The sequence below is a fragment of the Pelobates fuscus genome, chromosome 10, assembly GCF_036172605.1.
Source record: "Pelobates fuscus isolate aPelFus1 chromosome 10, aPelFus1.pri, whole genome shotgun sequence".
Classification (NCBI taxonomy): Eukaryota; Metazoa; Chordata; class Amphibia; order Anura; family Pelobatidae; genus Pelobates; species Pelobates fuscus.
This window is the reverse complement of record NC_086326.1, coordinates 65288813-65313708: the sequence shown is the minus strand read 5'-3', so window position 1 is coordinate 65313708 and position 24896 is coordinate 65288813. Positions and strand designations below refer to the sequence as shown.

The 24896-nt window shown below is 41.6% G+C and overlaps 1 protein-coding gene across 1 annotated transcript; it reads left to right on the top strand.

The window, feature by feature from the left end:
- Positions 1–23922, top strand: ATAD1 (ATPase family AAA domain containing 1). The gene is made up of 10 exons (XM_063433941.1): positions 1–88; positions 4244–4407; positions 5782–5880; positions 9258–9378; positions 10214–10414; positions 15462–15568; positions 17023–17112; positions 17705–17755; positions 20673–20806; positions 22465–23922. Exons 2-10 carry the CDS (start codon positions 4246–4248, stop codon positions 22580–22582), a joined length of 1083 nt encoding a protein of 360 aa, XP_063290011.1. The 5' UTR covers positions 1–88; positions 4244–4245; the 3' UTR covers positions 22583–23922.
- The last annotated feature ends 974 nt before the right edge of the window (positions 23923–24896 follow it).

Sequence of the window (24896 nt, the reverse complement as noted above, 5' to 3'; positions counted from 1 at the left end):
CCGGGGGGAGAGTGTTTGTGAACGCACCGTCAAGCAGGACTGCTGCTTGTGCTTTTCACTTCCTGGATTGGACAGTGTCATTAAGCCGGTGAGTGTTTTAGTGTCCTACTAACGGGACTCCCGACGGTTTTCACCCTCCATGCCCGTAACCCAGCATGGTCCCCGGTATTACCGGGTGTCCTGTGCCAGGGGGTGACCTCAGCAGTAATGTCAGCCAGCATGGGAAGGTCATACCATGCAGACAGTGCTGCCTGGTCCTGTGTGACCGCCATGGATCTCCAGGGCTCCTCTCTGGGCACTCCTAAATCAGCACTCAGAATGGAATGTTCATAATCCATAATATTCAGCATTGGGGGTGGAGTGGACAGGCTTTGAGTACTGGAGTTACATTGTAACATATTGAATTAAAAGTGAAAGTAAAGGGGGGCGATGGTTTCATGCATCGGCCTAGTAATGTGGAGGATTTGAAGATGCATTTTGCAGGTTTTCATTGGTTTTAAAAAGATTTCGAAGTAGTTTTTCCTAGTCATCCATAATAAAAGGTGGGAGAGATGTGAGTTCACCAGGATTCTGGCTGGTTTGTCATATTGAATTATATTTTCACGATACAGGTTTCCCCTCTCTAAACCAGGAATTGTGGGTAATTGACTATAGGATTTCAGATTCCTGGACACAATAAGCTGTATTTAGAAGGGTTCTAAGATAAAGCAGGCAGCTTGAGACTGCATCATGCAGAGCCTGGCCCCAGTACTTACCTGAAGAAGAAATAAAACATAAAAAAGGTACCCACTGAATCTAAGGAAATGTGAGTGGGTGACCTTTCTTCATGTAATAGGCAGCTGGTGAGCCTTGGCAGTTAATAGCGTACAGAATACAGGAGCTTGACTAAGTATTGTCTTCAGGCTATTTCAAAGTGGCACTGTCACTTAGTTTTTAAGCATAGATACTGTAGAGTCTCAGGGGAATCTTTCATGGACCCCTGTGTTTTACTCTTGCATGTGTGAGTGAACCAAGATGAGACAGCTTTTAGTTGCAGTTGGATAAAGTGAAATGGCAGTGCGTAGAAAGAAATTCATCAGATAAGTATGTCTGTCTTCTCTTACTCACTGAAATGCTAGCATGCAAGTAGTCACATAATCCATATTCAGATCTCAAAAAGCAGACACCAGGCAAGTGGCAGATCTGTTTTAACATCTGCAGCTACTTGTGAAATTGTGTACACTGCCGACATTTTGTTGTGTGCCATTTCCAACATTGACAATCACCAAAGGCTGAAGGGTTCATTCAGTAACTAGAAAGAATAGAACTGTAAGTTTTAGGCCCAAAAGCTAAATTGTAAGAAATTCAACAACCCAGCTATTTTTCCAGCTTGTCCGCTTTGCCCTAAAATTGTCTATATATCTACTGCACGACCACATTAAAGTTGTAATACTTTCCGTAAAGTTATGTAGATATTTTAGGGCTATATAAATAAAATATACATGGTCCTCTCTATGATGCACAATGTATATCGGGTCTTAACAAATCCAAGGCCATCCATGTGACCAGCACTTAGTTTGTGGCTTTATCAGACGAAGCCTATTTTGAGGGATATCTCTCGCATGCTCCTAGGAAATGATAGATCACTGAGCCATATCAGACCAGGGCTCGGAGTGTGGTGACTGAGGTTGCGACTTCTTTCCTGCTATGTACCATTAGGGGAGATATAAAAAAATTCTCACAGTTTTTCTCCTGTTAATAATGATAACTGTTGATCGCAAGACACCAGTTAATTAGGGAAGCTGCCTTTGATATGATCCCTTACTTCTAGCAGCCATTACCGTGCGCTAGAGCAGTCATAGCTTCATGCTGCTATCACTGTTCATTGCAATTTGAAGTAGTTCTTGTCTAGAATGCAAGGAAATTATTTTCATATTCCCTCCTCTTCCATTCACATATTGATTGAGCAGGACCAGCATCATGTGCTGATATAAGCATTTGTACCTGCTGGGCTAATGCAGCACATCACAGGGTAAATGTGGGTAAAAATAAATAGGATAATAGGTGACATGGGTTTAGGAGTGATATGTGGGTCATTGACTAGTTTTATATTGGATATGTTTGTGAGCTACAGGATTATTCACTATAGGTAAATTGTCTGAAATTCTAAATTATTTTTAATATTTAGATCAGTTTAGCCAAATCGAAAATAAACTTGACTTAGTTTTTCCATTTCAGTTACTGTAGTATAAAATGTGAAATTTACTTTTGAATTTAGTAAGTATGCCCTGATTATGTGTTTGTCACCAATTGACCCTTTAAGTGAATGAGACGAGTAGACATTTTTCACTCAAAGGGTTAGAAAACTAACCAGGCAGCATGTGGAAACACCCTAGACAGCTAGGCTTTGTACTCACTTTAAGCAATCTTATTGTTTATTTACATTAGTGCCGTTTCTTGACAATCTCGTTTTTATTGAAAGGTTTTGGAACAGTGGTTACAAGTAATAAAGAGTACATATAGGATAGGCAGATTGGTTATAGACATGCGTGCTGAACAAGGGTAGAGTCATCGGTGAGACACATAACGTTCACTTGTATTAGTGTCGTTTCTTGTATACATCACAAAAATGTTCAAGTCCTGTTGTAATTGGTACTCTTGCAGAAAATGTTTCAGAACCACACATGACTAAGGACTGTGTATTATGAGGGCATTGTCCTTTACTACTTTGTTAATCTTTAAATATCTGTGTTCTGAATGTAAGGAATATGTCTTAAAATGTTATAAAGAGCTTATTTCAAGTTAGGTGGTAAATATAACTTATGAAAAACAAACAGTCAGATGTCCATAACAAAGGTGCCTCGGATCATCTTCATTCAAATGACGTTAAAATCTTTCTTCATTTAAAAAAATGTATAAGGAAGAAAAACAGTTTTTCTGGATGATGACATTTTTTATAAAAAAAATATATAATTTATTTGAATGAAGCTGATTGAGTTGCTTTCTTGCGGCGATCTAGCTATCTGTGTTTTGTTGGTCTGTGAAGCAATAGGACCTGCCATTGCCTTTCATTTGAAAATGCTGCAAGGAATCGGTAAGCATGCCACACTTTACTGTGCAGTTGAACTTCAAGTTGTGTTACCTCCGGTCGTTCTTATTTTTGGTAACTTCTAGTACCAGTATAGAAACAACTATGCATTGTGGTCCCTTTATTGGATAAAAGGACACTATGGGCACCAATACAACTTTGATGTATTTAATAGTTTTTGGCCTCGGTAATATGCTGTATTTTTTTGCTAGCTCCAATTTGAATAGTTTATATGAAAATAAATGTTGCAGCATTCTGCATCTTAGGCCTTCCTCCTTTGCCACACCTTTTCTTCATTATCAGTTCCTTTGCCAGTGTATATACAGCTGTCTGTCACTCACAGCACTGGGCCTTGCACCTGGAAATCAGGCTACCACTGTTTATATGAAGAGAACCTCCTAGGAAATGCATAGTAAGTATATCTAGATGTCTGTTATCTCTCAGTCTTTCTCCCCCACCCTGTCCTCTGATTACAGAGCTCCCAAGCTCCCACCATGTGTGGACACGAGAGCATTGTAATTAGAGCAAGATGTAGGGGAAACAAGGGTACTTAAATAGAGCAGGTGAGTGGGGGACATAAAGACAGAGAAGCAACAAGCATGTTGTGCTATATGTGCAATGTATCTTCCTGGGTGTTCTCACCAGATTTGTTTTTAAAAATCTAACTTTTTAATTGAAAAATATTGCTAAGAGAGATTTATTTTTCCCATTACAATAACAGTATAAATAATCTTCAATTATTCATGTCACCACTTATTACCTTTAACCAGAGAAAATATAACTGAACATATGTATTAAAATAAGAAAGAAAAAAAAAAATTCTGGTGCAAAATGCTAATGTGGTGTAATCAGAAGAAACCTTTTATTTGCTATGTTTGCTTCATGTTAAACACTAAACATTTTCACAGTTTTTTTTTTCTTTTTTATTGTGAAATGTATTATGTAAATAATGTATAATATATGTTGTGTATATAAATAATTCACCTTTTTCCCGGAGGGTCGCTTTAATGTAACAGTCATACTTTAGTCTTTTCATTTTGAGAAGATTTGATCATTTGCTCTGTTAAAGCTTTGTTTACAGTTGTTGCTAGAGTTACAATCAAAAGCCACAATGTGTTTTTTGCATTGTTACTAGTTCTTTACTATTATAATGACAATATACCTTTTATTCTCTAGAAATGGTTCACACAGAGGCCTTTTCTCGTCCTCTCAGTCGGAATGAAGTTGTTGGACTAATTTTCCGACTGACAATATTTGGAGCGGTTACTTATTTTACAATTAAATGGATGGTAGATGCCATAGATCCTACTAGAAAACAAAAGATTGAAGCCCAGAAGCAGGTACAGGATACATTTGTATACTTCATAATCTTGTGTAGTACAATACAGTTTAATGTAAAATTGTTGTTCTGTTTATGGGGAATGGATAAGAAAGATAATGAACTAAAAAGGGATTTGTGTTTTTAGCATTAACAGTTGAGTTTTGGTAAGTGTTTATTATTCTAAATTTCCAAAGATCAGTATCAATCTTGCTTGTACAGCTGAACTCGTATAAGGGGATATTTGTGATAACAATCCCTATTTGGTGATACAGCAGGTCAAACTAAACTCTTCTCTCAATATCAGTCTTCCAGCCTAAATTTTAATGAACCTCCAATATTAAGCAGCAAGTTGTTTTGCCTTCATTTTGCACTCATGCGTGTCTATTTGGTGAATATGAGTTCAGAAATAAAAAGAAAATCTTTGCTCTGTTCTTTGGCACCAGAAAAAACATGGGAGCCTCAAAACCATTAAAAGCAAGATAGATTAGGCCGACTATCCTTATAAACTATGAACCTGCTGGTGAGGAACCCCCTGCTTTATTTAAGGGGACACTATAGTCACCAAAACAACTTTGGGCGTGTATTTAATATCCCTGCAGTCTCACTGCTCCATTCTCTGCCATTTAAGAGTTAAATCACTTTGTTTATGGAGCCATGGGCACACCTCCCTGCATGTGACTTACAGAACCTTCCTAAATACATCCTGTAAAAAATAACCTAATGTTTGCACTTCCTTTATTGCAAATTCTGTTTAATTTAGAATTTTGTAACTCCTGCTAATAGCTTGCTAGACCATGGAGGGGTCCTCTGTATGTGATTAAAGTTCAATTTACAGAGAAGGAGATACAAACTTTTAAAGTAAGTAACATATGATTGAACATGAAACCATTTTGTTTTCATGCAGAGTGTGTCAGTCACAGCCAGGGGAGGTGTGGCTAGGGCTGCATAAACAGAAACAAAAGTGATTTAACTCCTAAATGGCAGAGAATTGAGCAGTGAAATTTCAGAAACATGATCTATACATAAAAAAATGCTTTATTAGGCTAGAGTTGTTTTGCTGACTATAGTGTCACTTTAATGCCCATTCTGCTTCAGTTTTGACAACATTGCAGGCAGGCTTGTTGCTACATAGGCATTGAAGGACTGCAGTGGAGTTGTTGGGTCAGCGATTGCAATTTTGTGTTATATAGCTTGCTGCCTGCCTGTCCTTCAGAAGGATTATAATCTTCACCTATTGTGAGGCTGTTGCAAAGAAAAATTGTAAAGACATTTACAGTAAGCAACCGTGTTATTGCTAGCTACTAGCTAACTGTTAAAAATTTTCTCACATTCTTTTGCACTTACAAATATCTACTTGTATATGGCTGAAAACTCTGTTCTGTTTGTTCTGCAGGCTGAGAAGCTAATGAGACAGATTGGTGTAAAGAATGTGAAGCTCACAGAGTATGAAATGAGTATTGCAGCCCATCTTGTAGATCCACTCAGCATGCTGGTAAGTCTGAACTACTATAAGCACTTATACCTGGTCATCTTTTAAAGAAGAACTGTCATTGTCATAATTTTTTGTGTGTATGAATAATAATAATCTCCATCACTGTGTATGGTTTTGTAAAGTAGCAAGCCTAAGACAGATGCTGCTTCACTACCTGGATAGATTTGGGAAAATGCGCTTAATGTCCCCATGGTTCCTCTTATGTAACCTTTCCAGGTTACTTGCTCAGCCAGCAGTATGATATTCACACACACAATCATTTTTTTTTTTTTTTTTTATATTTACTGGAAATGGTGTCAGGCTATTTTAAAGTTAATGGGACTGGATTGCTGCACAGCACAACTTGCAAATAAATAGGGCATCACTAGTAATTTGCTGTGATTGGCACTCAATAATAAACCCTCCCATTTTGGGTTTAGAAAATAGGTCCAATAACATTTAGAAATTAGTTGCATAGTTACACAAGCTGAAAATAGACATGCATCTATCAAGTTTAGCCTTTCTCATATCTGTTTTGATCCAAAAGAAGGGAAAACTATGTTTGAAGTGCTTTCCAATTTTGCAACAAACTAGGAAACAGTTCCTTGTAAACCACAGAATGGCAGTCAGATCTCTGCTGCGATCAAAAGTAGGGATCGACCGATTATCGGTCTGGCCAATATTATCGGCCAATATTCTGTATTTTTGGCAATATCGGTATCTGCCTATAGAGATACAGATATTGCCGATAATGCAGAACAGGACCGCCGCGCCCATTATAAGCCCGGCGGCCCTGGAGGGCCCGCAGCAAGCTCTTACTTACCTTCCCAGCAGCTCCCTTCAGCTCCCCTTGATCTCTCATTGGCTTAGCCACACTTTGTTCCTTCCATTGACAAAGCCATTAGGGGAAAAGGGGAAAGTCTGGATGATGGTAGAGTTATACTGCAGAAAGCAGCAATTGTTTATAGATAGATGTGTCTGTGAGTATAAATAATATTTTTAAATATGTATTATTGTGTTTTTTTTTTTGTTTTTTTTTAAACCAAACTAAATAGACTGGAACAGGGTGAAAAACACAGCATGAAGACCAAAAACCTATCAAATCCACTTAAGTTGTGTGTATGCATGGAGTGTTCCATTAATCTACTCTTACACACAACTAGCCACTCGCTCACGCACTATACGCATGTAAATAGCCCCTCTTGCATTCCTACAGGCACACAGTTAGCCAATAACCCAGTAAGCTTGCATGCATACATACACAAATTCTCATACATATAACTAGAATTCTCCAGCCCCTTCTCTTACTGCTCACCCCTCTGGTGAGGAGGGGGAAGAGACCGGGAGATGCATCAGTTATTAGTAGTGGTGTGAGTAAAATACAGAGATTGGTGTGTGTGTGTCTCTCTCTCTCTCTCTCTCTCTCTCTCTCTTTCTCTCTCTTTCTCTCTCTCTCTCTTTCTCTCTCTCTCTCTTCTCTCTCTCTCTCTCTCTCTCTCTCTCTCTCTCTCTCTCTCTCTCTCTCTCTCTGCCTTGGAAAGACATCTTAGGACGGTATCCCTTTATTTTCGCAATAAGTGAGACTACATATTGTTTGAGAGCTGTGAGTCAAGGTGTTGTGCTGAAGAGCAAAGGGAGGGCAGTTGTGGTCTATGATAAGGCGGTATGTAGAGACAGCCTTCTTCCATAGGATTTCATCAGCGGAAATATTTATTTCCTGCTTGTAAGTCAAATTTTCCTGTACCCATTTTTGTGTTGCTGTGGTGGCCTTGTGCCATGGGTGTAGTGAGCCTTGTTGCATCCTGCAAACTAGAACCTAAATGCATCTGGTCTTTTCAGTTCAAAGATTTTGTGAATAATTTCCTCCTTTAACTTTGCTTTGGTTTGTGGCATTTCTGTACTTTCATTAAAAACTGCACAAGTACAGATTTGCGTACTGGCAATTTAGATTTAAAACCAAACATGTAAGTTCTTGCTCCATCACATCCAAAAGAACTGAATGAGCAACACTATACATGAGATGTTCCTACTCCTAGATGTTGTCCTGCAGGGTCTTCTGAAAAGAATATGCCAAGAAACTATGATGCTGAGTTCATTGGAGATAGCTTGTATAACTGCTGCTCATTAAACGGTGATGGTGGCATGACTGCAATAAAGTTTTTAAATTCTTTTAATTCTGCAGATTTTTTCCTACCATTGTGCATCCCAATTGTTTGCTGAAAGGGCATAGTCCTGACTACTTTCTAGTTGCACAAATCCATAAACCTTGTTAGACAGGTCTCTGATAATCATCTTGTCATGAGTGTGCTGCTCCAATGATCTACCCGACTGGCTGGATTCATGAACGTCATGTCTGTAGCCTCTGGGTATAAACATTTTTTTATGTCATGTGAAAAAGGAGTTGTACCTAGAAATCTCAAAAGTATGTATTCGTTTAGAATATGTATTGTTGCGTCACAAATTCCTTAGGTCCTCCATGGTGAACTTTTCAAGTCCTCTTTGCATTTTTGTACTTTGTAGAATCCATTTTAATAAAATTTGCATCTGTCATCCATCAATTATGTGTATGACCCAGTTGTGGGTTGCTATCAACTAATTTAAATACTGAATAAAATATAGCACATACTGTGATAACAAATATATATATATATCTCAACCTTATAATTAGCAACGTATACCCCTCCCCGACCAAAAAATAAATAAATGTGTACTTTTTTTTTTTTTTTCTTTTTTTGGGGGGTTAGGGAGGCGTTATAAGTTACTAATTCTGAGGTTATTGTCACAAGTTGCCACATTCTGGTTTACAAGGTGTGGCTTGTGTGGCCACCCTTTTGGTTTCAAGATGTGACAATGATAACTACAATTATCTGTAAACTTCTCCAACCAACAGACAGATTTCCAGATTTTAGTGTAAACAAATCCACTTTATCAAATGTCATTGTTTAAGATTGTGTACTGTTAAAAATCATACAGAGTTAACCACTCTGTGAATCTTCAGGAATTTACCAAGACAAATAGTCAAATTGGAACAACTCTCAGATTTAACTCTGCTATTTTGGGCTAAATTGATCAGTTCCTGGGGGAATTCCATTAAGTTTATAGTTTAGTGACTAATTCTGCCTGGTGTTTAGGGCTATTTACTAAACTGTGAGTTGTGTGGGAATCGACAATTCAGTGGCTAATTGACGACGATTCCCAGTGAGTCTTGTTGTAGCTATGCAGCCTTCAAAACCAATAACCAGAAAGACGGTCACATTGATCCCAGCATTTCACACCATTATTCTATTGATAGTTCGCCTACCTAGAACCTGTCATCGATATGTAGGCACTTTGTTGATATTTCCTTATGAAGCATTGTTCCATTCCTTCTGTATTAACTATGTTTTTGATATTTACAGGTAACGTGGGAGGATATTGCAGGCCTGGATGATGTCATCACAGACCTTAAAGATACAGTAATTCTCCCAGTCAGGAAGAAGCATTTATTTGAAAATTCCAGACTGCTCCAGCCTCCAAAAGGTAATATCTATTGCTATTCCATTTAACTTCTGCATTTGAAGCAGTTCCTCATTTCTTCTGTTTTCCATAATGCAGGAGCATTAACAACAATAGTGTTCCTTATTATGGATAAGCATAGAGCTGTTTGTGAGACCACAAATGGATGACCATAGCTATGTGTTCTTCAATAGAGGTTCATTTCAATGCTCCTTAAATTCACTGTATTCTGTCTGCTTCTAAAATTGAAGACTTTTTATTGGAGTAGACACTCTTAAAGAGAGACTCCAGACAAAATGCATCTGGCTGCATATCACAAGAAAATAATCTTTCTCCACCAGCACCAGCTAACTTTCCCCTCCTTTCAAAAGAAAGAGAGACACAAGCTGTCAGAAGAATGACTTAGAGAATCTTTATAGTTTGGCTATTTTCATGCTAAGTTGCAAATTCACCTTGATATAGTGTATATTCCTGTATGAAACAAGCAATATAAAAGTGTAGACAAAGGTTTGAATACTTGCCAATTAACATTGTTTAAACCAGGGCTGTAGAATTGGTACACAAAACTTTCGACTCTGACTCTCACTCCAACTCCTCAATGTATTATACCTCTTTGTTATTCTATAAGTAAATTTAAAACAATTAACAGGTTTCCTTTTAACCTTAGTTTAAAGAAAACATATAATATTATGCCTGTTTAATCTCTTTATTGTGATTCAGATCAGATTACCTTGTGTTAGAGTCGCTCTCCATTCCTTTATTAGGCAGTGCTTTTTATTGAGTTGTTATATGAATCCAATTTAAGGACCTTTATTGATTGATCAAATAAAATGCTAACCGTGCACTGTTTGTATTACAGGAGTGCTTCTTTATGGACCTCCAGGGTGCGGTAAAACTTTGATTGCCAAAGCAACCGCCAAAGAAGCAGGATGCCGCTTCATTAACCTTCAGCCATCCACGCTTACGGACAAGTGGTATGGGGAATCCCAGAAACTGGCAGCTGCTGTTTTCTCCTTGGCTGTAAAGCTACAACCATCAATTATTTTCATTGATGAAATAGGTAATGGTGACTCTGGAATAGGGTAGTTATGGGGAAGCAAGACCTTTTGATTGTGAGTTTGGTTAGGTATGTGTGAGAGCAGTGGTGTATCTTGGTTTTGTGCTGCCCTAGGCAGGACAAAACTCAGACACCCCCCCCCACCCCCCACCCCCCGCGCGCACGCGCGCCACCCCCACCCGCGCGCACGCGCGCCACCCCCACCCAACCCTTCCCCCCTGCCCAGCCTTCTAAATACACACACATTCATTGACAGATACGCATACACTAGCTAACAGACACACACAGTCGGACACACACACACACACTAACAAACACACACAGTCGGACACACACACACTAACAAACACACACAGTCGGACACACACACACTAACAGACACACACAGTCGGACACACACACTAACAAACACACACACTAACAAACACACACAGTCGGACACACACACACACACACACAGTCAGACACACACACTAACAAACACACACAGTCAGACACACACACTAACAAACACACACAGTCGGACACACACACACTAACAGACACACACAGTCGGACACACACACACTAACAGACACACACAGTCTGACACACACACTAACAGACACACACAGTGAGACACACACACTAACAAACACACACCGTCGGACACACACACTAACAAACACACACACACTAACAAACACACACACACTAACAAACACACACACACACTAACAAACACACACACACAGTCAGACACACACACTAACAAACACACACAGTCGGACACACACACACTAACAGACACACACAGTGAGACACACACACTAACAAACACACACAGTCTGACACACACACTAACAGACACACACAGTGAGACACACACACTAACAAACACACACAGTCGGACACACACACACTAACAGACACACACACAGTCAGACACACACTGTCGGACACACAGTCAGACACACACTGTCGGACACACAGTCAGACACACACAGTCAGACACACACTGTCGGACACACAGTCAGACACACACTGTCGGACACACAGTCAGACACACACTGTCGGACACACAGTCGGACACACACTGTCGGACACACACAGTCGGACACACACAGTCGGACACACACAGTCGGACACACACTGTCGGACACACACTGTCGGACACACACTGTCGGACACACACTGTCGGACACACACTGTCGGACACACACTGTCGGACACACACTGTCGGACACACACTGTCGGACACACACTGTCGGACACACACTGTCGGACACACACTGTCGGACACACACTGTCGGACACACACTGTCGGACACACACTGTCGGACACACACTGTCGGACACACACTGTCGGACACACACTGTCGGACACACACTGTCGGACACACACTGTCGGACACACACTGTCGGACACACACTGTCGGACACACACTGTCGGACACACACTGTCGGACACACACTGTCGGACACACACTGTCGGACACACACTGTCGGACACACACTGTCGGACACACACTGTCGGACACACACTGTCGGACACACACTGTCGGACACACACTGTCGGACACACACTGTCGGACACACACTGTCGGACACACACTGTCGGACACACACTGTCGGACACACACTGTCGGACACACACTGTCGGACACACACTGTCGGACACACACTGTCGGACACACACTGTCGGACACACACTGTCGGACACACACTGTCGGACACACACTGTCGGACACACACTGTCGGACACACACTGTCGGACACACACTGTCGGACACACACTGTCGGACACACACTGTCGGACACACACTGTCGGACACACACTGTCGGACACACACTGTCGGACACACACTGTCGGACACACACTGTCGGACACACACTGTCGGACACACACTGTCGGACACACACTGTCGGACACACACTGTCGGACACACACTGTCGGACACACACTGTCGGACACACACTGTCGGACACACACTGTCGGACACACACTGTCGGACACACACTGTCGGACACACACTGTCGGACACACACTGTCGGACACACACTGTCGGACACACACTGTCGGACACACACTGTCGGACACACACTGTCGGACACACACTGTCGGACACACACTGTCGGACACACACTGTCGGACACACACTGTCGGACACACACTGTCGGACACACACTGTCGGACACACACTGTCGGACACACACTGTCGGACACACACTGTCGGACACACACTGTCGGACACACACTGTCGGACACACACTGTCGGACACACACTGTCGGACACACACTGTCGGACACACACTGTCGGACACACACTGTCGGACACACACTGTCGGACACACACTGTCGGACACACACTGTCGGACACACACTGTCGGACACACACTGTCGGACACACACTGTCGGACACACACTGTCGGACACACACTGTCGGACACACACTGTCGGACACACACTGTCGGACACACACTGTCGGACACACACTGTCGGACACACACTGTCGGACACACACTGTCGGACACACACTGTCGGACACACACTGTCGGACACACACTGTCGGACACACACTGTCGGACACACACTGTCGGACACACACTGTCGGACACACACTGTCGGACACACACTGTCGGACACACACTGTCGGACACACACTGTCGGACACACACTGTCGGACACACACTGTCGGACACACACTGTCGGACACACACTGTCGGACACACACTGTCGGACACACACTGTCGGACACACACTGTCGGACACACACTGTCGGACACACACTGTCGGACACACACTGTCGGACACACACTGTCGGACACACACTGTCGGACACACACTGTCGGACACACACTGTCGGACACACACTGTCGGACACACACTGTCGGACACACACTGTCGGACACACACTGTCGGACACACACTGTCGGACACACACTGTCGGACACACACTGTCGGACACACACTGTCGGACACACACAGTATCAGACACACACAGTATCAGACACACACAGTATCAGACACACACAGTATCAGACACACACACAGTATCAGACACACACACAGTATCAGACACACACACAGTATCAGACACACACACAGTATCAGACACACACACAGTATCAGACACACACACAGTATCAGACACACACACAGTATCAGACACACACACAGTATCAGACACACACACAGTATCAGACACACACACAGTATCAGACACACACACAGTATCAGACACACACAGTATCAGACACACACACAGTATCAGACACACACAGTATCAGACACACACAGTATCAGACACACACAGTATCAGACACACACAGTATCAGACACACACAGTATCAGACACACACAGTATCAGACACACACAGTATCAGACACACACAGTATCAGACACACACAGTATCAGACACACACACAGTATCAGACACACACACAGTATCAGACACACACACAGTATCAGACACACACACAGTATCAGACACACACACAGTATCAGACACACACACAGTATCAGACACACACACAGTATCAGACACACACACAGTATCAGACACACACACACTATCAGACACACACACACTATCAGACACACACACACTATCAGACACACACACACACACACACTCACATTAACACATTATTTTATTTTTATTTACTCACCCTCCCCCCCCCCCCCCCCTACCTTTGGGAATGCTGGGGGTGGGGGGGTTCTCCAATTCCCTGGTGGTCAAGTGGCTGCAGGACGGCACTGGCGGGCAGGCTGGGCGGCCGGCGAGGGAGCTCTTCCCCTGAGCTCTCCGCTCAGCTCCCTCGCGCGCCGCCCGCAGAGTGAGGCTGGGAGGCGGAGCCGGAATATGACGTCATATTCCGGCTCCCAGTCTCACTCTGCGGGCGGCGCGCGAGGGAGCTGAGCAGAGAGCTCAGGGGAAGAGCTCCCTCGCCGGCCGCCCAGCAACCAGCAACCAGCCCAGCATGTCTGTTAGCCGCAAGGCTAACAAGACATTTGCCTTGGGCATTTGGGGGCGGCGTTTTTTGCCGCCCCCTGGAAAATGCCGCCCAAGGCAAATGCCTTGTTTGCCTCGCGGCTAATATGCCCCTGTGTGAGAGTATAGCCAACTTTGTCGGTTCTACAAAAATTTGTAAAAGTCTCTGATAGAGAGATCATAGCAAATGTACAGACTGTTAGACTCAATAATTTATTGTTCACTTTATCCAAGATGATGATGGTTAATGAGAGGATCTGCGTCTATATGCCCAAATACACAGTCATGTGGGTTACTCCGACCACCATGACCACTTCAGTGATTTGAAATGGCATGGTGGTAGGAGTCTAGATAAAATACCTCTGTCGTCAGCGAGCACTGCACACTGCCGTCAGACGTAATAATCTTCCCTGTCCCTCCCAACCTCCTTAACTGTAGCCATCCCACCTCCCTATTCCATTCGATATTCTATGTTTCTCTCGCCCTCCCTCCTCCTCTATTCCCCCCCTTATTTCTTCCTAGTCTCCCTCCTCTTCCCTGCTAAGAGTGTGGTCTGAGCTGGTTAAATGGTCCAATATCTGTGAAAGCCTTTGATTAGATTTTGGCACAGCTCCTGTAATGTCAGGGTGAGCGCACCGAGCAGCGCTGGGAGCTTTGCCTGGCGCTGAATGAAGGTAAGTAAAAACATTCATTTAGAATGCTTTTCAAGCATTCAGTGGGGGGGACTCTGATAAGTAATGCCAGTGGGGCATTATTTATAGATTGAAAAGACAAATAAGGGGGTGTGGGGTGGAGAAACCCTTTAAGGAGAAGGATGTTTCAAGAAGCGTTATAAAAGAACACTGTCTGTACATCCATTCGTTTTTACTTCTAAGCTTGATGACAAACAACTTGAAAAGCAAGCTAAATGTTAAATTAACTTGATTTATGCATTTACCTTTAGTTTGTCATAATGTATGTCCTATAAATTGGTGCGGTGTCATCCTATCTATAATCTTTTGACCTTTTTATAGCACTGGTTGATCTGAATTTTTATTTCAAAAGGCATTTGAAATTTTTTTAAATCTCAATATAGATTCTTTTCTTCGAAGTCGCTCAAGCAGTGACCATGAAGCCACAGCGATGATGAAGGCTCAGTTCATGAGTCTTTGGGATGGACTGGACACAGACCACAATTGTCAGGTAAAGCATTAGTTAAGATTCTTTTGATATGGAACTTGCAACAAAGTCCAAGGCATGCCTGCAGTTTGACATAAGATAGGTAGAGATCCCTCAAGGTTGCCTAAAATAACATTTGCAAGTTAACCCATTAAAAACAATTTACCCCTTTTTTTATTAGCCTACAAATTGTGCAAAAATATATAAGGGCTACTCTTATATTTTAATTGGCTCCACTTTTAGAGACAAGGAAGAGCTATAACAACTTAACAATGTATATTTAATGCATAGGTTATGGTGCAAGTAATTTCCCTGTTCCTATCGAAGTGCACATCATTTGTTATAACTGCAGAGATTTTAAAAACCCAGTACAGCTACACGACAGCCCTTCCTTACCCAGTTGTCAGAGAAAGAACCTATACTTTTGCCCATAACAATTATTGTAAGAAATGCACAGGCTTTTCTACTCCCCACCTGCATATCCTAGAGCCTGAACCATGGTTGCACAAACTATTCACAGCCACAATCACATAAGTTATTTGTCAATTCAACCCTGTAGAGGTGATAAATGGAAATGCTGTTTTTTTTTTTGTTTTTTGTTTTTTTTTTTAATACCACAAACTCCTGTTTGGAAGCAGTTTATGGGATAAGATCAAAGAACATGGCCAGAATGTGAGTCTCCTGATTGGTGGGATTATCCATCAAATGCTATCTGCTAGTTCAGCTGCTGTAGAAAGAATTTATTTATTTATTTGCAATAAAATAAATCAAGGTCTTCTCCAGCCAGGGATGTTCATTTAATTCTTTTTTTTTTAATCATTTGATACGAGGAGTGAATACTGGATGTATGAATTATGCCTTTATATTTGTGTGTATTCTTCTACAGCTATTAATTAGAGCTTGAATAAACCTTTTGGATTGTGCAGTGAATTCAGTGGCATACTTTTTCTTCCTAATTGTATGCCATGATAGCCATGTCAGATACATTTTCCATGTCAGATTTGTCTTTTTGTGTTATTTGACCTAAATTTTGAAATTCACAACAATTCACAATTTACTGAATATCCTCATGGGCAAGGACTTTTAAGGACAGATCTGTTATTATCTATGCTGGGACAATAAAAGGAATGTTTTTTATCCAGTTGTAACAACCACTCGAAGAGACTGACACTATTGTTCATAATTACATTTATTCTGGGATTTTCAGTAGCTTTTATTTACTATCCATTAACAAAAGGAGCTAAAGCACAAATCTTATCTTATTTATATTGTGATCAATTTAACAAAATTACATTTCTTGTCTGGGTTTCCCCTCTCTCCCCCCCCCCCTCCCCACCCAAAACTGAACTCTGTTTTATCATGTCTGCTGTTTCACACTGGCATGCTACATGTATTCCAAGAAGAGAAAATGGAGTCTTCTTTTTCATCAACGAATGTATCTACATGTTGCTTACTTCTCTCTTATTATGTCAACTCAGGTGATTGTAATGGGAGCCACCAATCGGCCCCAAGATCTCGACACAGCAATAATGCGGAGAATGCCGACCAGATTTCACATCAATCAACCGGTCAGTCACCACGATTGCTTGCTTACACTCCAAAATAAGCCCTGCGCTCAAACTCACACTACTAGTATCAATGGCTATAGTATTCATCAGGCCAAATACATAGAACCAAACAATTGAAAAATAATAACAATTACCTGCACACTATCACAAATCCCTAGGCGTTAATATAACAGAAGTTTTTAGTACCACTGAAATGGTCATGAAAGTGTAAACTTTCCTACTGAGTTAATTCAAGCCTAGATTAATCTTGCACTAACAATTCACCTTGTTCGCAGCTAAAAGGCAAAATCTCAAAGACAAACCCTTTATTGAACCCATACATACTTATTAACCTTTAATAATGCACACATGGGTTGTGTTACACTTTAATAGTACCAGTATTCAAAGGTCTTCATTAGGAACAGCCTCCGCTAGAGTCACAGTATTGGATTAATATAAACCTTGTCTTACATTGTCCAATAAAAAGGTCATGGTCAATCTCTGTTAAGTGTCCCTTTAAACAATCAGAATGTATGGTTTTGTTTTTTCCTGTTAGTAAACCTAATAAGTGCAATTTAGTTTGAAAATTTTAAATAACTTTTTCTGTTTGCAGTCCATGAAGCAGCGAGAGGCAATTCTCAATCTCATCCTGAGGAATGAAAATGTGAGGAATATTTAAATTAATTTATTATGCTGTGATTTGTTTTATGTATTCATGATTATCTGAAACCATGTAATGATTTCTACTCATATTATACCTTAATGGAGTTCAAGCAAAGGAACTTCTAGACCTGGTTGTTGTTTCTTTAAAGAAGCATTTTTATGTCGCAACGCTATAATTTTGTAAACCTCTTGTTTCCAAGAAATTTGTATTAAAAAACAAACAAACGGGGGGCGGGGCTTACCGGCGGAGCGAGACGGACGCCATTTCTAGCAGCTCTGGGCGACTCAAACTGAATCCGTCAAACATCACCGAAACTACAGGCCATCCACGCAAATAAATACTTGCATTGCCCGGGGGAGATCATTCTGCATCGCCCGATGCCATTTAAGTACAATCCGAGGCAGGCAAAGCCCAAAACGAAAATCCGGGCCTACTACACGCCAAACTACCGCGGCCTGGAGTACTTGTGGGGCGGAGAGAGCCTGGGAGACCCAAGCAACGATCATCCACAGGACCCTGACCAATCCCATGAGGAGATGGGGCGCAGATCACAAAGACCACACCAAGGTACTGCCACAGCACAGCCTGATATAGGGGCACTGCTACAGAAACAAACCCCAGCCAAAATGGCGCCCGACCAGGGCTCAGACCCCCCACAGGCAGACACCTCACCTGCACAAACCACTCAGGGGGACACTCAGAGAACCCCACAGCCCATACAGATCACAACCCCTAAACCCATACCCCCACAGGGAACAGCAGACCCAGCCACCAAGCAGGACCTGCAGCAGATGCAAACTATGCTGCAGGATATACAACGCCTGCTGGCAGCAGACCTACCTGCGCTCAAAATTAGCATGCAACAGATCACAGAAAAAGTGACAACCACTGAAAACCAAGTCAAAACAATACAGGGAGAAATCTCTACGCTACAAGACTCGTTCCACCAACTACAACACGACCAGCAACACTTAGCAATACAAGTGGCGGCGCAGGAGGATAAAAACCGGCGCAACCACATCAAAATTAGAGGCATCCCGGCATCAGTGAGCAAAGAGGATCTACCGCATTACGTGAGGCGACTCACACAATCATTACTCCCTACTGCAGTAACAAAGAAACTCGCCTTTGCAGGGATTTACCGCCTACCCACGCCTCCCAGAGCCGCAGCAACGCTAGCCGGAGACGTCATCGTCCGTTGCATCCTACCCCAAGACAAGGGGCACATCATGAGCGCAATCAGGGGTAAGACCCCGCTTGACTTCGAGGAAGCCCAATTAACTTTTTATCAGGACTTATCCAAGGCCACCCTCCAGTGGAGAAAGTCGCTGACAGAACTAACCGGCCACCTACGCACAGCGGGGATACCATATAGATGGGGAAGCCCTCGCTCCTTGCTCATCACCCACCAGGGGACCACCCATAAACTCACCTCAGAGACTGAGGCCCCTACACTGCTTGCAAAATTGGGCCTACAAAACTTGCCCAACCCGGGCACTCCCCACGTCTGGAATCCAGATGTCTCGGAAACGTTTGTGCCAAGAGGGCAGAGAATGGACACGCAAGCCACCTGACGGACAGGGGGAGAGAGGTCTCTTACCCATGCCCGCTCAACGGCAATACCCATATGCCTTGCCTAACACAACCTGTATTCTCCCCACCTTCCCCGCAATACAATGCTGAAGTTTACGTTACTACCCGTTTACCGCAAGTTAGAGGAGATAGCCGGTGACGCTGGCGCGATGCCTCATTACCAGACCACAAGCCATAGCCTAAGCCAAAACCTACCCCTCCCCCCCCCGACACTCTCACGAGTGGTCTCCAGTGGAACTAGACGACCAGGCCACTTCAGAAAGTAGAAATGAGCACCTGTACCACTCACCAGACTACCTGACCGACAAAACGACACCCAGTGCACCCACATGGGCCCTAGCACCACTACGCACCTCCACGCAACTACTTTCTAACACTTATAGGGTCACGCCTCCGACACTGACCCATGACCTAGGTACCGCACCCGCAGACGAATTGCACGACTAAACCCCTGTACGACCCCAACCTCGACCTAGGATCTTACGCATGTTATACTAAACAAAAAAAAAATTGTGCTAAAACTTATCAAATGCATTATTTACCCAATGTTAAAGCCTGTTACCCTCTCAAACGATGCATATGTTGCACCATGTATAAGTCTTGTGCACGCAAAAATAAAGAATTTAAAAAAAAAACAAAAAAAAAAAAACAAACAAACAATAATTTCATAAGCGGTGTGTCCAATTTCATTAGCGTTGATGTGTCCATTTTAAAACATAAATCCATTTCGAACAGTGTATTGTGTTCCAGTAGTATAAGCAAATATTTGCATCCATCTGGCTGACCGATGATTAAAAAGGAAATGATATATGTTTTGGGTTTGTTTTTCTATCTTTTTTTTCAAAGGTAATGGCACATTTTAATAACTATCAATTATTAGCTATACTCCTTTTTGTTTTTTTAGATTAAAATATTTTTCCATTGATGCCAATTGCAAAAGTGTAGTGTGGCATCCAGTATCAATCATTTTTTTATTTTTGTCCATAAGAGGGTAGAGGATTCAAAGTGTTAATGCAAGTACACACGGCTTTGTGGGAAGAGTGGGGATAATTACTTGGATTTTATACTTGTTGTCCCTGTACTCACTTCACTTAGCATTTGCTGGGGTAACATAATGCTGATAAGTGTTGGTCCCCAGAACCCTTCTGTGAGCAAATGAAGAATATTTTGCTGAATTTACTTCCACACACCTTCTCGTCCGCATATTGTACACTGATGTGGATTATGTTGGTACTTTACATATAATAGTAAAGACGAGAGTAACTTGTATCTAGAAGTCTGTATTTACTTTGACTACGATGACATTTGCATTTTATTTCCATAGGTGGATGGGCAGGTGGACTTAATGGAGATCTCGAGCAGCACTGATGGATTCTCTGGCAGTGATCTAAAGGAAATGTGTCGGGATGCTGCACTGCTTTGTGTTAGGGAATATGTGAACAGTAATACAGAGGATGGGTGTGTATACTTTTATTTTTAGATGTTTCTCACATTAGTAATAGGTAAGTGGCAGTTTGTTGCCACATGTACATATCATACTTACTTGGCATTTCTAAATAGTTACTTCACTGTAGTGGTTATGATGCCAGGAGTACCCTGGCCCGGTTCTCCAGTAATGGGACAAACCGTTTAGTAATGATTTTCCCTCTTACCTGGGTCCCCGCTGGTTCTAAGGCTGCCTGCTGCCGTGTTGAGATTCTTCCCGCTTCTGCAGAATTGCAGAAAATGGAAGCAAATCCAGGCTCCATTGATTTGCTGAGAGCAGCAGCTGACCCCTCTCAGCCACCGAATGACACATTGTGCCAAAATGGTTTGCACAGAATTGGCACTAGCCAGATCTGGAGTTCCGAACTGGCTGATGATACCCCATGACGCTGCCATAGGTGGAGTTACACCTCCACCAGCCAAGGGGTTAAACTTATTATATGCAGCAAAATGCTGCACATGCACCCTTCAGGCTCGACCACTTAAAATTAGAGCTTGGAGTAATCCTTTTTAGATTACTGAAGACAGAGGCCCACCAACCATTCCGGATTATAGTTTAGAATTGGTGTAAAGTACTACATATCAGAGGTACCAGTTTCTGTTTCTAATCTAAATAAATCCTAGTATTTAACCTAATGTAATCACTGCGCTTACCATTATGCTTAGTAAATTGGTCCCAGTCACTGCACTAGGCCACGCTAGATGTAGCCTGTATGCATTAATAAGGTTTTTCACTTTTATTATTAATTTCCTGTTAATATCCCAGATACATCAGCATGGATAATTTGATTTAAATCAATTCAAAGTACAGGGATTACACCTCTTGTTTTAGATGATAATTTAAGGGGACACTCTAAGCACCACAGCCACTTCTCATTGTGGTTCATATGGTGCCTTGAGTCTGGACCCCATTAATTGCAGTGGGTATCCCAGCACTTTCAGCATATCATTGCTGTCAAATATTATAACTTACTCATTTTAAGTGCAGCTGCAGAATGACTGAGATAGTGGGGCCTGGGGAGCCATGTTTCATGTTGTTGTTTTTGTGTCAAACCACTCCAAAGCTGGTTGATGACTAGTGCTAAAAGTTACAAGTACTGTAAACATCATTTTGTTCTAGTCGAGACTTGTTATGTGTGCAGTATTTCCAAAAGGGATAGTTTGTGCTTTGCAAGGAAATCTTTTTTATATTTTAGGTGGGTTTTTGTTGTAGTTATTTTTTTTATGTCTTACGGTTAAGAGATTCCATTATTTACAATGATTTACAGTATGTGTTTGTTTTAGTTACTTTGGTCCAAAATGTTTAATTTATTGTGAATACACCTTTTATGTGGAAAAAACGTGTTGTAATTAACACTTGCAAGCTCTGAAGTATTTTCAGAGCTTGCAGGGTAAAAGTTTATAAATGCAGAAAATGACCCGTGAACACCGATTGTTTAGTAATGTGATATTGCCCCCTCTCTGTTCTTGTGAAAAATATCCATTGCTTTTAGACCATACCCTTGGTGGTTTCTATTTAAATTGAATTATATTGAATGATCGGGGAACTTTAAATGCTGTTATTGTTTAGCAATACTTCACCAATAATTTGTAAGAAATCTCACATTTTGTCCGTTTAAATCTCCCTTCAGCTTTTATGATGAAATTCGACCAATACAACAGCAAGATTTAATCAAAGCCATTGAGAAAATGAGGAAATCCAAGAATGCGACGAACCAAGGGGTTTTAATGCACGTTAGTTTGGACTGAGGTCATGCCATAGCTGCCACCATTGCAAGATTATCTTGTGCGAAGAGGCAGCTGGGAGGCGTTGAGCATGGGGAAGAGAGCAGTCCTTCGCAAATGGGAGTCAAATTTTTTTTTTTTATGAACTTAAACCCTCTGCTACTCGTCAGTAGGAATTCAGCATAAAGAAAGAGCCACATAATAATCGCCGGCATTGCTAGGTCTTTAACAATCAGTTCAGCATATGGAAAAGGGTCGGTGTAGTCCTGTTTACGTTTGTTCAGTATCTCTATGTGCTTAATGTGGCTTGACTTTCAGCACTCCAAAAGATGTGCTGTTTTACTACACTGATTGCAGAAGCAGCAATACAGCTCAGACATTCAGTTTTGTCTCAACATTTCAGATCCATTTTTAACATAAAGATTTTAAGATTTATTGCGGGGAAAAGACCCAAGAATGTTGGCACTTGTATTCCTGCTGCTTGTATTGAGGTGTATGCATAAAGCTTCACTCAAATATCTTGAATTCACGTTTCATTATCTGTCTTTCTGATCGTTAGACCTGGTCAAAACAGGAGTACCACCACTCATGGGTTTTTAAATTGGGTAATAATGTAATATTTGGTTGGGAATTCCGATCAACTACCAGGGTTGAATGGCTGTAATGGAGATTAGATTTTGACTGATGAACCATTAATACTAATGGAAACCCCATCTGTGCTACTCCTATTGTGTGTACATATATGATATGAAATTTAACAGATATATTCCCCAATGATTGAACATTTAATTTGTTCTCTCAATGTTAGTGATAGAATGGTAGCAGAAACAAACTGACATTTCTTACTTTTCTGGCAGTCTGATTAGCAAAAACAAACATAATTTATTTCAGTCTACCTATGTGTACATGGTATGAACAAACAGGATTATGATATTCTGATTGTTCTAGAAGTGGGTCTGTTAGAGGCTCTGTAGCTGTTTTCTAGAAAGGGAATGTATAGAGACTGTTGTTCCAGATGCTGTATTCACTTAACACGTGATACAAGTTTTCCCAGGAGTTAGGAATTCTTTGAGTCTGACATAATTGCAGTAATAACTCAAATCAAAATATTGCATCTGTAGTTGAAAAGAATAGATATTGCAGAACCTTCTCTTTTAAGGATCAATGATAGTGTGGCCATGTGAAGCAGATGGTGCTGTGGAATAAGCCTACATAGATATTCTGTGTGTAGCCATGAAAGGCCTATACTATGTAAATAGACACGGTTTCAAAAAGTTTTGTATAACGGATGTTTTCTGTGTGTTTAGGATTTGATGACCTCTGGTACGGGATGTGAGAATAAAATCTGCCACTAAAGTTGAGAACAGTGTTTTTATCACTATGTTTGTCTTTGTGTAAATAAAAAAATAAAAAAAACACATTCACAAAATGGGATTTTGCAATGTTTTTTGTGTGTTACTTGTTATGTGTTGGATGAAATATAGGCCAGTGACAGCTTTAATGTATGTGAGTATCATCCTGGCTAGTTAACCCATCAGCTGTTGATGAATCTCTCTCAATACCCAGAGTTTAATTATAAAAAATGCACAATATCCCAGTTCTTGACAGAGGACCCTGCTAACCCCATCCGCTGTTCTTGTGATTGTTTACTCCTCCTTACCTTTGTTGGCATAACAATAAGAGTTTTACAGACCCTATTTATAACTATTGGTCTAGCTAAATGGATCAGTGCGTGACTGTTCCCTGCACAATAGATCTTTTCACCTTGTTTTCTCTTTGGTTCACTCTGTTACAGACGTTACTGGGAAATTGTATTTCTTCTCCCAGGGACTGGAGCATGTAAGTGCAATTAGGAATACCTTGAGGACTTCCTGTTCTCTTGACTACTCCTGCTGTTACGGAGAATACTGGTATCCCCTTTCAATTAATTTAGACCCAGCTTACTTTTAAAAATATTACATACTGTAAAGAAATTGTATTCATTCTGCCAAACACTCCAAAAATAAATTACATAATGTTCAGTGCCACATTTTTTGTCTATTAATGTAGCTTATTTAATTTTCTAATAGAACACTTTCGAACATTATTGACTGAAGTGCCTAGTGTAGCCTGCCACCCTGTTTTTAAAGGGAAATTATAGGCACCCAGACAATTTCAGCTTATTGTAGTGGTCTGGGTACAGTGTCCCTAATGCATTTAGCACTGCAGAGAAACTGCATTGTTAACATTGCAGCATTAAGTCTGCCTTTAGTGGCTGTCTCCCAGACAGCCACTGGATCCAAACGGACCTCTGGTCCTTTATCTGACGCTGGAGGTCCTCACGTTCAGCATGACGACA

Bases quoted from the DNA above. Each gene is read 5' to 3' on its own strand.
- ATAD1 (XM_063433941.1), top strand. From the start codon at position 4,246: ATGGTTCACACAGAGGCCTTTTCTCGTCCTCTCAGTCGGAATGAAGTT. The intron at 17,113-17,704 runs GTCAGTCACCAC...TTCTGTTTGCAG, and splicing joins GATTTCACATCAATCAACCG to TCCATGAAGCAGCGAGAGGC. The intron at 20,807-22,464 runs GTGTGTATACTT...ATCTCCCTTCAG, and splicing joins AACAGTAATACAGAGGATGG to CTTTTATGATGAAATTCGAC.